General features: G+C 40.0%; 1 protein-coding gene across 5 annotated transcripts in view; it reads left to right on the forward strand.

Moving 5' to 3' along the window:
• Nucleotides 1–15,844, forward strand: part of Mrrf (mitochondrial ribosome recycling factor) — a 59,871-nt gene that overhangs the window by 34,694 nt on the left and 9,333 nt on the right. For 4 of the 5 annotated variants that reach the window (XM_042678636.1, XM_042678637.1, XM_042678632.1 and 1 more), the window contains one exon: nt 12,326–12,485. The exons of the other annotated variant lie outside the window; for it this stretch is intronic. In XM_042678636.1, the coding sequence (XP_042534570.1) occupies nt 12,326–12,485 (160 nt within the window). The remainder of the gene's footprint in view (nt 1–12,325; nt 12,486–15,844) is intronic. 5 annotated transcript variants of the gene reach the window in all.

Genomic DNA, 15,844 nt, shown 5'->3' on the forward strand with positions numbered 1-15,844 from the left:
GAACAGTCTGCAGAAGTGTTAAGCTACATTGTTTGGTAGGTTAGGCATGTGATATAATGCATTTTTAGCTTAGAATATTTCAGTTTACAATGAGTTTATTAGAACATTATCCTCATTATAAGAGGAACACTTATATTTAGTTTATATACATAGTATTAAATGCCTCTAGTGCCACATCATGCCTTTATTCTTTTTAATTTATTCCTTTTTTTTTTTTTTTGGTTGGTCGTGGGGCTTGAACTTTGGGCCTGGGTTCTGTCTCTCTGCTCTTCAGCTCAAGGTGAGCGCTCTACCACTTGAGCCACAGTGCCACTTGTTTTTTCTGGTGGTTAGTTGGAGATAAGAGTCTTACAGACTTTCTTGCCCGAGCTGGCTTTAAACCGTGATCCTCAGATCTCAGTCTCCTGAATAGATAGAATTATAGGCGTGAGCCACCAGTGCCTGGCTTTAATTTATTCTTAATAATATGTGTATATATTTTCATGGTGATTTCATTATTTTTTTGACTGCTTAAAAATACCTTTTTTGAGATGGTATAATACAAAGAAGGAAACTAGGATCAGAAAGTTTATTGGTAAGGTTACAGGTTAGAAAGTGGGGGAGCCATTATTCAATTTTGAATCTGTGTGCTTCTAGAGCCCTAGTCCTTGCCATACTATCTCATTGCTGCTGAAGCTGATGACACGAGCTGCTGGGCCAGCACTGTATTGCCTTACAGATCTTGTTACAGGGATGGTATATATAATTTACACATTCCGGGAAATATTGGTAATTCTCATTTTTTACATAGCCCATACATATATAGTAATCTTGAAAGGAAAAGAAAACATCAAAGAAGAATGCCTGGTGACATACATGATCGGCTAATTATCTGTCTTGTACTAGGGTGTCCACAAAATTCCACTTGAAGCAGCTGTGGCTGCTTTCTTCTTTTCCTGTTTATCCTTACAACCTGCTTGGCTGCTTTATAGGGCCATTCATTCTCCAGGTTGAATTCAGTGTTCCATCTTCTTTCACCATCTAGTCATCTAGTCCTGGAGATTCCATGTAGTTTCCGGATTCCTGTCTAGTCCTATTTCAGCATTGCTTCCTACTGTGGTTTTTCAGAAGTGCCTCTTGATACTGCATGTCCTAAGAGTATAGATGGGGCCACCTCTAGGCACCAATGTGCTGATTGAAGCACAGAAAGAAGCCTGGGAAGAGTAGAGTTATCATCAATACTTAGGTTAAAATTGCACACGGACAAGGCTCTTTCTCTCCCTGCCCCTTCAGGATTCTCTTCTCTGTGTTTCATGTACCACTTTACAGTACCTAGTAATTGTTTTTGTTTTTGTTTTATTGCATTGCAGTCACCTATAGTTATTCCCTCTTTCTTCCCTTCCTTACCCTGCTACCTTCCTCCAGCCATTCTTGGATGTATATGGGGAATTGGAGAGTATCAGTGAGATATATATCTCAGTAGATTTTAATGGATGAGGAATTCCCTTCTTACTAATACCTCTAGTAAGGATATCTACTAGATTTATCTAACCAACAAATCTACAGGAAGTACAGCGGAAGGCTGTACTCCTGGAACTCAGGAGTCAACCTAGACTGGATTTACATTCCAGGTCTGTCAGGAATAGGCAGAGTTCTTGATCTGAACCTCTGCTTTGTACTTGGTAAAATTCAGGTGATAATAATCTTAATGTCTAGGATTTTAGTGAGGTTCACTGAGCTTGCATCAGCCCAGTGCCCAGTTGTTTAAAGGTCTCTGCAAATATTAGGTACTATTTTTATGAAAAGGAGACAGATAACACTAGGGCCAGATGAAGAGGCAAATATAAACCAGGCTATTACAGTACTGCTGCCAAGATGCTTCATTTATTTGTTTACTGTCTTATCTGCCCTTTATTAGAATGTGTATCTTTTTAGAAGAGAGAGGGAGGATTCTGTCAGTTTTATTAATTGGAGTATCCCTGGAATAGGGCTTGCCATGTAGGAAGTATGCAGTAACGTAACCAGTATTTGTGGAATAAAGGAGAGTTAGTGCTCACCATGTGTATGTGCCTACTACAGTTCCTGATGCTATTCATGTATTAGCTGACACGTTCAGTCTTTTAAACCGTCTTTTCAGGTCAGAATGTTAATTACTCCTGTTTGAAAGAGGAACAAAAATCACAGAAGGAAGTTCTTTGTGCCCCATCTCAGAACCTGTGTGTGTATGTTAAACTCTCTCTCTCTCAGTAGTGTGGAGGATTGAACCCAGAACCTCACAGGTAGTAAGTAAGTACTCTACAACTGAGCTACACACCGCCCACCACAAAATCTATTATCTTGTAATTGACAGCTTAAAATAATTTAATACCTTCATATACAGTTCTTTAATCATCATCTATCGTTTACTCAAAACCCTGTGGAGAATAGGAACATTTTTAACCCCTTCCCAGCCCCTAGCCCTGCATTTAACAGTTGTGAAAATAACATATAGTATTTATATGTACTCGTACATTTATTAACTTCAATATTTTATTAATTATATAAGTTAATATATAATGCAATTATATACTTATATAAATTAATAATTTATTAACTTTAATCCTCATAACAGTCTGTCTAAGTGAATAGTATTATATATACTGACAGGAAAACGGAAACAAAGGTTAATTTATTTGCCCAGGATCACATACTTTAGACATGATAGCTCTGGGCTTTGAACCCTGGCAGTTTGGATTCAGAGACTTCCCTCCAATGCTTCACTAGACAGACACAAAGCCACTGTCCAGTTATTCAGCTTTGCATTGAGAATCGGGTGTGTGTTGACCACCAAACCTAGGCTTGTTCTTATCTCTGTGAGAATTGGGAAAGAGTTGTGTCTACCTGTCCTAGGGCTTGGATTCCACCCTGGGGTGATAAGGAAGGAGAAATGACTCAGTCAGGGTAACCCTGGCCTCCTGTTTCTTTTTCTGTCTCGAGGGCCTGTGTTTCAGGGAGGGTTTAGCGGGGCTCACAGAATAACCCTTTGAAAGCAGGTGACCAGTTGGGTCCCCAGAGACAACTAAAATTCCTACTGGGAGGCAAAAGTCTTTCTCAAATGATTTCCTCTATACTATGTCTTTATGAGACTTTAATGTATGTAAGACAGGCCAGTGGTAGGGAAAGGGGGTAGGGCACCTGGAAGCATAGGAAATCTGGCTGGGCTGCACAAACAAAAACATTTCCTACAGTCTCTGAAGGCATTGGGCAGCTATTTCCAGTAAACAACGAAGCAGGACACAGGCCTGCTGATGGTAGGCCCATGCTACTACTCTGGGAATCTCCTTGCAACCCTGTGTGGAGGTAGCTGGCTTGAGAAAGAGGAATTGTCAGAAATATGTTTTAATAGGCCATTCTCTAGAGTGCAGCTTCTTTCTCCCTTAGCTTCCTCCCTGCTCCCAGCCGCTGGAGCAGAAGCAGTGGTTTTTGTGGCCCCCACTGCCACTTCTGTTGCTGCTCTCTGTTTCCCTGCTGTCCCTCTGCTCACTGTCCGCTCTGTGGGCCAAATTCTAAGGGACTGACTGCTTTCAGAATCATACCCTTGTTGTCTCCAAGACCTGGAGAGTCTGTAGGAAGAATAATAGTGCAGCCACCCTGCACTGAGCTCCTGTAGTGTATAGCCTTGACAATAGGCTAGGCCTTTGCTCCTTATCATTTCATTTCATCCTCACATCCACACTCAGGGTGATATCCATACTCCCCATTCCATACATGAGAAAATGGGAGACATTCAAAGTTATACAGCTAATAAGCTGGCAGAATTGTGATTCCAAGGCTTAAAAAGACTCTTTTTTTAAAAAATGATCAAAGATCTTTCTAAAGTTGAATGTCTCCCTACAACTGGTGTTTGCTAATTGCCCCAAAGTGAGCAAGTCTTCCTGTGCTGATGTGTAGCTTTGTCTGTGTGTCCCATGTGGTTGAAACAATAGGAAATATCACTTCAGTCAGTGGGATTCTCTGTTTTGTTAGTTACCAGTGGGGCATGCCCTCTGCCTATTGTTCATAGGAACATGCTCAAGGAACTTTGCAAGACGGCCCCTGACCAGGATGTTACTGGAAGATCTGGCTGGCAGAATTTGTACAAACAAAATATGACCTTGCCAGCTTAGGCCAACCCCCACCTTGTGCCAGAGGCTCCCTGCCCCTTGAAGAAAAAGTTATCACTTTCATCACCGAACCAAGATGCTGCTGGGGGATGGGTCTTGATTTCCCATCCTCCTGCCTGCTTAGGGGCTTCTGTGTGATTTCTCCCATGTACTTAGATGTGGTTTATACATTGATGTCTACACAAAAGTCTGGTAAAAATTTCCTCTGTCTCCTGAAACTCTCCTGTGTACATGTACCATGTTCATTGGAACAATCTACCAAGACACCCACTTCCCTACTTTAAAAAATTATAAAGTATAGGGCTGAGAAGGTGGCTCAGTGGTAGAGCGCTTGCCTTGCATGTATGAGGCCCTGGGTTCACTTCCTCAGCACCACATAAACGGAAAAAGCTGGAAGTGGCACTGTGGCTCAAGTGGTAGAGCGCTAGCCTTGAGTTGAAGAGCTGAGGGACAGTGCCCAGGCCCAGAGTTCAGGCCCCACAACTGACCAAAAAAAAAAAAAATTATAAAATATATACTAAAAATGTGGCTGTTTTAGTCAGTAACATTAACTCACATTGTTGCACTGCCAGTCTCTAAAATGCCTTTCATCCTGCTAAACTGAAACTCTGTATCCATTTGTAAAGTCTTCATTTAACTCTTCCCCTCATTTCCCTTTTTCCATCAGTGTAACTGCTGTTTATCTTCTTTTAAGAATTTGACAAATCAGAAGTGGAGGTGTGGCTCAAGTGGGTAGAGTACTAGTCCTGAGTTCAAGCCCTACTACCAGCAAAAATTAACCAAAAGACAACTTCAGAAACTTTATATAAAATGAAACCATAAAGTATATTTGTGCTGTTGACTCTCTCTTATTTCACTTACCATATTCTCTTAAACCTTATTCATGTGTGACACATACTAGGATATCAATTTTTTTAAGGCTGGATGGTATTCCAGTACATGTTTCCATTTTAACATGACATTGAAGGGCCCGTGTAGCTTTGCCCTTGCCAACCTCTTGAATCGCCTCATTTGAGATAGTCTTTATCCTCTTCTGTGGCAACATGGCCTTTTTTTTCAGACTATTCAAGAGCACCGTCCATACCTGGAGACAAAATGCCTTTTACATTTCTTCCTTCCCTTTGTTGAGTATGATCTCCCACCATTCTCTCTTCATTCTTACTATCTTAACTTAAATATCTTGACATTTAGTTCCTACGATCCCAGGATTGATCGGATACCCTTCCTTTGCAAATTATTTCCATGGAATTCTGTATCTCTCTTTTTTTTTTTTTTTTTTTGCCAGTCCTGAGGCTTGAACTCAAGGTCGGGTGCTGTCCCTGAGCCTCTTTGTGCTCAAGACTAGTGCTCTGCCATTTGAGCCACAGTGCCATGTTCAGCTTTTTTTGAGTAGTTTATTAGGGATAGGTTCTCATGGGGACTTTTCTGCCCAGGCTGGCTTCAAACTATAATCCTCAGATCTCAGCCTCCTAAGTAGCCACCAGAGTACCCAGCTAATTTTATGTCTTTATAGTGTTCATTAGAATTGTAAGTTAGTTAATAACTATGTCTGTCTTCCTTGATAGACTATGTGTATTTAAGATAATATCCCTTATTTCTGCCATAATAATATAAAATATCCCTTATTTCTGCCATAATAATATAATATAATACCTATTATATGGCATATAATAGGTAAACAATTGTTGAATGATTGAATGAATTAAGAATGAAAAGAAGATTTCAGGGCTATCTGCAGAAACATTTGAATTCTAAAATGCTTGTGAGATGATCAATTATTCATCAAAGCCATCTTGCTGAATTGTAAATCTTGTTCTGTTATTTCTCTGTTAGATAAAACTTTCAACTCTGTGGAGGTTACTGAAGCCTAAGTAGCAGCAGAAGACAGTTCACATTATCTGAGTGTTTATTTTTTATCAGAATAAGCTTGACTGGCTACTTTCCTGAGACTCATCATAACTCTGAAATGGAACTGCTGTTTTGTTTTGTTTGTTTTAAAGTTCTTTTTCCAGATGAGAAACTAAAGCTCAGAGAGTTTAAATAACTAGCTTATAGTCACTCAGCTTGGAAGTGACAGGCTCAGAGTGGCATGGAACTGGGTTTTGCAGTCTGGTTAGAGCTGTACCCTTCCTCAGCCAGTACCTTCCCATCATCATCTGGTGCTCATTGAGAAAATTTAGAATTTATCATATAAATGGGACCTCGGCCTTTTTTTTTTGAAGCCTGAGTTTTGTGGCTTGTAAAACCTGTAGGCCTGCAGAACAAATGCACATGGGCGTGCACTTTCCATCTCTTCCTGTCCTGTGCTTCTCTTCCAAATACCCTCTGTTCTGAAGCTAACAGTCAGCATGCACTCTAGGCATTTTCCAAATCTCAAAGCAAAAGACTGTGCCACAATTCTATAAGCTTCTTCCAAGACAGAAGGTGCTAACACAATTTATTGTCTTTGTAAGTGCTATAGTAGCCTACAGATTTGTGTCCAACAGTCTCTGGAAAAGGTGACCCAGCCTGTCTCCTCTCTAGAGTGCCCAGAGTCTGGCCATGAGTACTTGCTTGATAAGCTGATGAACATCAAATTATTTTGGAGGCTCAGGACTGAGTATCTTGGTTCAAAATCCTAGAAACAAGGCATTTAACCCTGCTACTCATAAGGTTAAGATGTGAAGATCATGATTTGAAGCCAGCCTGGGCAGAAAGCCTATGTGATTATCTCCAAAATAACCAGTAAAAGCCAGGCTGGAGGCAAAGTGCCAGCCAAGCCAACAAGCTGAGCAAGTGTGAGACCCTTAGTTAAAACCCCAAGTTCAAACCCCAGTATCACAAAAGAAAGAGAGAGAAAGAGAGAAAGAGAGAGAGAAAAAAAGGAAGGAAGGAAGGAAGGAAGGAAAAAAGCCTTAAATGTGAGTTCATACACAGAACCCTATGAATGTGAGATGCAGATGATCAGATGTATTAATCACTAGTCTGGAAAGAAATAAAAATATTTCCATAATATAATATGTTCCTTTTCTAAAACAGATGTGCCCTTATTGTTTCATGAGGAAGTTATTAAATGTATTTGATTAAAACACTCATAAATACTGCACACTGCCATCTTTGCTTGTACTTTATGTTCCTTGTATCAGTTTCTCTAGTTACCCTGTCAGATGTCTGTTTTGTCTTCATTTAAAGGTAAGGAAACTCAGGTTCAGAAAGGTAAAGTCGATTTTGCTACCTTTCAGCTTGGGTATCCCGAACCAGTATGCATTTGCATTTGCCCTTCTTCCTCTCAGCACATCCTGTGTCATATCCAGCATCCTTGCTTGTTGTGATGACTATTTGAATTCTGAGACATATTTTATTTATTTTGTTCTACTTACTTTGGTGGTACTCAGAATTAAGCTCAGGGCCTTTCACTTACCAGGCAGGCAGTCTGTCACTTAAGCCATGTACTCCTAACACTTTCTTGCTTTTTTAAACCTTCAGCTTCATTGGATCACCAGGTCCAGCTTATTGGTTGAGATGAACATCCTGGCTGTCCTGGAACTGTGATTTCAGACAAGAGCCACTGTACCTAACCTATTTTGTTTTTTTGAGATAGGAAATGCTGGCCTAGAACTTGGAATCTCTCTGCCTCAGTCTCCCTAGTGCTGAGAGTATAGGCATGTAACACCACAGCCAGCTAAATAGGTATTTTTGACAATGTCAAAATAATAACTTAATAATACAGTAATATGTTTACATTAATAAATACAAAATAATACACTAAAGCCAAGTTACATATAATAAATTCTTTTTCTTTATGTGCCCTTTTAAAACTTTTTGAGTCTGTTTGTGTTTTTGAAAGTACTGTTTTTTCTTCCATTTAAAATACAAATGTAACAAGGCATTGAAAAAAATAGATAAAAATTTTCATTAAGGATTTCTAAATAGTTGGATACCCATTTAAAATTCTGTATGAAATATTTGATCTTTTGAGAGAAGTTTAAAAAGTTTCTTACAATCTGATTCATTTATTTTCTGCCCCTCCTAGTATTTCAACAGGATTAAGTTTTTGAATCAGTGGATCGTTTTAATTTTCCTTTTCCTTCCTTATACTGACATATGCTTTGGCAGAACAAAAAAGAGACCTAAACATGTCAGCATGATTTTTGTTCAGTGAATTAAAAACCATAAAAGTAACAAGATCTGATCCAAATCCCTAAACTCCTGACATGGTGGTTTTGTCCTTTTCAGTCCTAAGATTCATATTACTGACTTTGAAAAGCTTTCTGCCTGGAAGCAGAAGTGCATGATTTATTTGAAATAGGTTACAACATGGAGGAGTAGAAAGAATGGAGTCTAGCATGATTTGGATTTGAATTCCAGTGCTGTCACACAGGCATACACACAATTCAGAACCTCAGTTTCCTCAGTGGAAAATGAGGGTCTACTTTGAAGAGTTTGTGTGAGGATGACTGAGTACTCAACATGGCGTAGAGGGGTTTTAATAATAATAGTAATGAGAACCAGTTTTATTTGGAGAACATTTTCTAGTAATTGAATTCGGAAGAAGTTATTTATAAAACAGCTGTCCACTTTGTCTTCAGAGCTTTTTCTTCCTCAAAATTCTTGTTTACTTATTTTTGTTATCAGAAAAAATGTCAGGTAAATGCCTCCTAATGTTCAGCAGCTGATCATGGACTGGGAACTTGGGATTGTCCTTACTCAACAAGAACCATGTTGACTTAAGGTCAGGAAACATGCCAGTGGTGACAATTTTAGGGTAGAGAAATTTTGTTGTACTACAACCAGTGACTTTTGAGATAGGACTTCCTTAGCTTTGACTGAATGTGACTTCCCTCCTAGCATTTGAACACAGGTCCTTGCTGAGTTCAAACTCTGGGTTCACTTGAACCACACTTTCAAGCTGACTTTTTGCTGATTATTATAAAGACTTTTTTCCTGAGCAGGCTTTAAACTGTGATCCTCGAGATCTTAACCTTATGAATAGCTAGGATGATAGCTACTGGGGTTTGGCCTACGTATGAGTTTGAATAAGATACCAAACTTCTTGGGCTCCATTTTATTCACCAATATAATGGGAGCCTTTTCAGTAAGTGGTGCTGGCAAAATTGGTTAAACACTTGTAGAAAACTAAAGTTAGATCCGTATATATCATCCTGCACCAGAATAAACTCCAAATGGATCAAAGACCTCGAAATAAAAGCAGACACCCTAAAACATTACAGGAAGGAATAGAAGAAACTCTAGGGTTCCTTGGCACAGGCTGAAATTTTCTTAGTAGAGACCCAGAAACACAACAAATCAAAGAAAGGTTGTACAAATGGGATTGCATAAAACTGCAGAGATTCTGCAAGGTAAAGGACATTGCTAGCAAGATCAGCAGAAAACCCATGGACTGGGAGTAGATCTTCACTAGTCATACAATGGACAAGGGTCTCATCTAAAATATACTTAGAACTCAACAAACTAAATCCCCCAACAACAGATCCTCAAACAACTGCCTGATTAATAAATGGGCTAACGACTTAAGAGAAACTTCTCTGAAGAGGAATGGCCAATAGACATATGAAGAAATGCTCAACTTCTCTAGTCATAAAAGAAATGCAAATCAAGACAGTGTTGAGATTCCACCTCAGCCCAGTTAGAATGGCTATAATCAAGAAATCTAGTAATAACAGATGCTGGAGGGGATGTGGCTAGAAGGGAACCCTACTGCATTGTTGGTGGGAGTGTAAAACTTGTTCAGCTACTTTGGAAAGCAGTATAGAAGTTCCTCAAAAGACTCCACATAGAGCTTCCCTATGACCCAGCAATCCCACTTTTGGGCTTTTACCCAAACGATCACAAACAAGGTCATACCAAAGCTACCAGCACAACATGTTAATTGCAGCATTATTTACCTTAGCTAAGATATGGAACCAGCCCCAATGCCCCTCGGTAGATGAATGGGTCAAGATAATGTGGTATATATATATATATATATATATATATATATATATATATATATATATATACAATGGAATTCTATGCCTCTGTCAGCAAGAATGACATTGCCTCATTTGTTAGGAAATGGAAAGATTTCGAAAAAATTTTATTAAGTGAAGTAAGCCAGTCCCAAAGAAACATAGGTCCCATGGTTTCCCTTGTTTGCAATGACTAGTACATTTCTAGGACAAGCAGTGAAGGTCAAAGGCTATGTACATATGACCACATGAGATAATGTTAAGCAAAATGTACCCCACGACAGGGGCACAAGTGGTTTTTTCTTTCTTGCTAGTGTTTTTAATGTACTTACAAAGCACTACGTGATTCTTTTGTTTCTTTGGTATGTTATTCCCCCACAGTATAACCCCTGTTTTCACTGGATTTGATGCTGGTGCTCTGCATCTTGTATGTACATTTTTGTAATTTGGGGAGGGGAAGGGATATTGTGGAACACTTAAATGAGGATGCAGGTTGACCCATTGTGAGACGAGATGTACAGGACACTATGTTGAAAAGGAACTTTATAATGTTGGGGTGGCGGCAGCGGGAGGAGTTGGGGAGGTGGGGAGGGAGGTGATGGTGGGGGAAAACAAAGGAGGAGGTAACAATGCTCACTGCGAAATGTACTCATTACCCTACTATGTAACTGTAACCCCTCTGTACAACATTTTTACAATAAATATATGTTTATATTTAAAAAAAGTTTTTTGAAAAAAAAAGATCTTCCAGGATATGACTTTTCAGCCTTTCTCTTGTGACTCATTTTTAAAAAGATTTTAAAAATTAGCATACATTAGTTGTACAGGGACGATTTCACTGTGACATTTCCATACACGAATACAATTTTCCCATCAGCTTCCTTCCCTTTATCACTCTCTTATCCCTTTCTCTCTTCTTTTTAAAATAATTTCTATTTTCATATGTGCATATAAAGTACTTCAACCTTGTCACTCATTTTTTGGTTATCTGTGCTCCCATCTGCAAATGAAATATGTCTTCTTTTACCTCATAAAGCCTTTATAAATGCTCTTTTCTCCTGGAAATCTTCTTTCCCCTGCTAGTACAGACAACTTAGACTGATTCTCCAAGTCTAGAGAGAACAGTTGTTTATTTCTTGCTCTTGCTGCCTGTTAGATCATGTTGATCACATCATTACCCTTGGTCTCAAGCTGATGGAAGCTTCATCTCCATAAGTTCAGTGGCCAGGGGAAAGGAAGTGAGGCGAGATAACATGTATCACTTCTGCTCACTTCTCATTGGTGAATGCAAACTGTACAGGCTAAATCAGAAGAGGGGCGACATATTCCTACTATGTGTCAGAGGATGAGAACAAGAATACTGGTGAACAGCAGTGAATACTAGTAGCTAGACACCATTTCTCTGGGGAAATCTTCCTTCACTGCCCTCTTCCTAAACTTGGGCAGCTCCTGCTGAGTGAGCTGAGCTGCTTTTCCTAAGGCACCTGGTCCTTCCCCATTTGTCTTACTGTAGTATTTATCAGTGTTAGTAGATGCCTCTTGTCTCTCTCCCTAACTAAGCTCTTGGAGAGCAGGTCATAGGTCCATCACTTTCATCCTAGCTTGCTCAGAGCCCAACTTTGGTTTTGGTAGAGAATGAGTAGCACTCAGTTTGTACAAGATCTAGCAAGGAAGGCAGGAAAAAATGTGCTGAGCTGCTTTGCTAGATTGTCGTGAAGATCAAATAAATGTAAAATAATAACCTTTGTCAAAAGTGCCAGTCCTAATGCTTTGTTGTTAGCCTCTGTTTGTTCATATCAGGGAAAAACTAGTAGTAAAAATAGTCATTAACTTATTATAGTATAATGGATTTCATTTTTATACTTCAAACATACATACAATGTACTTCAGTACCCCATTGCCTTCTCTTGTTCCCTATCTCTTTCTTCCTGGATCCTTCAGATATCCCCATTTGCATATTTATGTCTTTTTGTTGGTTGGCTTGTTGGCTTGTTTTTAAGTCTATATTCTACTTATGAAAGAAACATGATATACTTGTCTTTCTGCCTCGGCTTATACTATAAAGTGGTACTTCTACTGGCTTTTCTTTGCTAACTCACCAGGAACTGTGAAGATCATCATCTGACAAGTAAAGTTACAGAGTATTGAGCTGGTAGAAAAAATGGTATTAAATTCTTGGCTGGAGGTTAATGTATAGAATGATTTTGCTGGAAGGTTGTAGTTTTATTGTTTATTTGTTTGTTTCTCTTTTATCAGAGTAACCAGGGAACACAGGGAAATGCTGGTGAAACTGGCCAAACAGAACACCAACAAGGCCAAAGACTCTTTACGGAGAGTACGTAGCAATGCAATTAATAAGCTGAAGAAATCAAAGGACAAGACCTCAGAGGATACCATTAGGCTCATAGAGAAGCAGGTACTGTTACCAACAGATGTAGTGTTTATGTGCCTGACCTAAAGAATTACTTGTTGGGGCTGGGAAGGTGGCTCAGTGGTAGAGTGCTTGCCTTCCATGCATGAGGCCCTGGATTCAATTCCTTAACACTACATAAGCAGAAAAAGCTGGAAGTGGCACTGTGGCTCAAATGGTAGAGTGCTAGCCTTGAGCTGAAGAACTGAGGAACAGAGCTCAGGCCCAGAGTTCAGGCCCCACAACCGACCCCCCGCCCCCCAAAAAAGAGAATTATTTGTTCAGATAAATCAGAAGCCTCTGGTCCTTACATTCACGGGGTCAACATTTAGTAAATCTGTTCTGAATGTAGCCCTGTGCCAGATCCCAAAGGACTCATGGAAGAAGACATGATGCTAGAGCTTTTCCTTTGCACCAGCTCCGTGCTGAATCCTTTGTCCTCATCACTACAAAACTCTGAGATAGGGGTTAGGGTTGTAGCTCAGTGCCCAGTGGCAGAATACTTTCATAGTATGCAGTAGGTCCTGGGTTCAATCCCCAGCATCAAAACGACAAGGTAGTGAGACAGGTTCAGTAACATGCCCAAGTCACACTATTTGGTAAGTGGTAGAGATGGGATCTAGACACAGAGCAACACATTTCAGAGCCCACTCGCTGACACTCTCTTGTCTGGTTCTCTGGTTGCTGAGAAGTGAGCACTTATGATCTCAGTGTGCTGAGTGGTGGCACTTGAGTCCTAGAGGAATTCCTGGAATAATATGGAGAAAAGAGGAAGAATGGTAGGATAGCATGTGCATGGTATGGTGGTCGAGAATCACATTATGCATCTAGGTCATTGGGGCCCAAGCCTTGGAGGAGGCTACAGAATGAACAGAGAAGGCAGTGAGCACATCACAGAAGGTCTTTTATACCAAACTTGGGAATTTAACTTTATGTCCAGAAGTTTTCATGTCATCTGGGCATCTGCCTCAGTAACCTGTTGGTTACAATAATGTCGTGTAGGAGCTACTCCAGAACTTGGTGATTTACAATATCAAAGCATTATTTTTTTTTATTGTGAAAATACTGTACAGAGGGATTACAATTACATGGGCAAGATAATGAGTGCGTTTCTTATCAGGCATTGTAGCCTCCTCTTTTGTTTCCCCTTTCCATCCATTCCCATCCTCCCCCGCCCCCCCCACCCAATCCTTCCCCCCCCCCACCGAAGTTGTAAAGTTTGTTTTCAACATAACGATTTGTACATCTCATTGTTGCAATGGGTCCACCTGTATCCCTAGTTAAACGATTTGTTTTTCCCCTTCCCCTCTACAAATTATACCGACGTCAAATACAGTGAAAGCAGGGGTTATACTGTGGGGGAGGGACATACAAAGCAACAAAGAAATCATCTTATAAATGTGTTAGAAACAATCACATGAAAGAAAAAAAAAACATTTGAATACATATCTTAGGGTTCATTTCCCTAACATCACCTTATCTGACCTTTTCTGCTTTACTCAGAAACACACTAGTTACTGCAAATAAGGGAAACCATGGGACCTATGTTTCTTTGGGCCTGGCTTACTTCACTTAATATAATTTTTTCCAAGCCTTTCTATTTCCTAACAAATGGGGCAATGTCATTCTTTCTGATGGAGGCATAGAATTCCATTGTGTATATATACCACATTTTCTTGATCCATTCATCTACTGAGGGGCATATGGGTTGGTTCCATATCTTAGCTATAGTAAATAATCAAAGCATTATTTTTTGTTCACATTTCTATGGGCCACATTCTATTGGAACATGTATATTTTGAAAGCTCCCCAGATAATTCTGCAAAAGCTTGTGGAAGGTAGCTGTCCTAGACTAGCCTCTCAGTTGGCTTCAAATCTTGGATTGGGCTCGTCTGCTTTATATAGCTCCAGTCTTCAAGAGTTAACAAGTGTCCTGTGGCATCATTCCTCAGCAGCAGCAAATGCCCAAGAATACACATTCAGCCACTGAAGCACATCTTAAGCACTGCTCCTGGCAAAGCCCAATGATCAAAAGCAAGCCACGTGAGCCAAACCCACTCTTTTTCTAACAGGGAAGTATGGATGTTCATGACAGTCTAAGGGAACAGCACCTTATAAAACTGCAGGCATCTGATGCCTTATTCTGAGATTAAGTTAGTGAATCTGGAGTGGGGCCCAAGAGTTTTTAAACTTCAAGAAGACTTTTGTACAGTAACTGTCTTGAAAAATTTCTTTGGTAGGGAGATCACATCTGTGTTTATGAGACATGACTATTGTGGCCAGGTAGATAACATTGTGAGAGATGAAACAGGAGGCAAGGAGACAATTGCAGAAATCCAGACAGGAATTAATGATGACCTGAGCCTGAGCAGTATCACTGGTAAGTGAGCGGGGAGGTGAATTTACCAGTATTTGGAGGTAGATTAGTAATGTTAATAATATTTAATGTCATGTGAAGGGCTTGAGAGGCTCTGAAACCTGCAATGAAAATGTCATGTAGGAAGGATGAATAGAAATGTGGACAGGATGGAAGTAAAAAAGGAAGAAGCTTGAGTACAAGTTTGGGGACTCCTTAGGAGTCCACAAAGTGACTTACAGCTTTCCTTCTGGACCAGCAGTTAGCACTAGTTATTGGAGGGCCAGCCAAAACAGTCGCCTGGAACGAATTTTAGATGGATTCCAGAGCTTTGCCCCCTGTGTTTTCTGATTCTGTATATCTCCCTAGCAATGTTTATTGTTGTATGTTTGTTTGCTGGCTCTGGACTTGAATTCAGGGCCTGGGTGCTGTCCCTGAGCATTTTCAGCTTGAGGCTAGTATTCTACCATTTGAGCCACAAATCTGCTTTTGATTCCCCCCCCCCCCCCACTTTTTTGGTGATTAATTGGTGATAAGACTATCACAAACTTTCCTCCCAGGGCTGGCTTTGAACTGCAATCCTCAGACCTCAGCCCCCTGAGTAACTAGGATTTAGGAATGAGCCACCGGTGCCTGGCTTACAATGTATATTTTTAAGAAGCTCCCCAGATAATTCTGTAAAAGCACATGTGAAGGTAAGGACCTAAGAAACTCCTTAATACGAAGAAAGGAAGGGGAGGAAAAAGAAAAGAAAAGAATATTTTTATACTTCATGAAGTTGCTTGACTCCTTAAGTTTCATTTTGTTTTGCTGTATTAAAAAGTGGGTGGAGGTGTGGCTAGAATGGTATAGTACTTTGCCTAGTAAACTTGAGGCCCTGTATTCAAACCCTAGTACTGCCTCCCCCCCCCAAAAAAAAATTGGTAATTTACCTTGAAGAGATTGCCTGGCTGCTAGAAAGCACTATGAGATCACGTGACACCTAATGCTCAAAGCTCACCTCTTGCAA

Source organism: Dipodomys spectabilis, unplaced genomic scaffold, assembly GCF_019054845.1.
Source record: "Dipodomys spectabilis isolate Male_0828 unplaced genomic scaffold, ASM1905484v1 ptg000046l, whole genome shotgun sequence".
NCBI lineage: Eukaryota > Metazoa > Chordata > Mammalia > Rodentia > Heteromyidae > Dipodomys > Dipodomys spectabilis.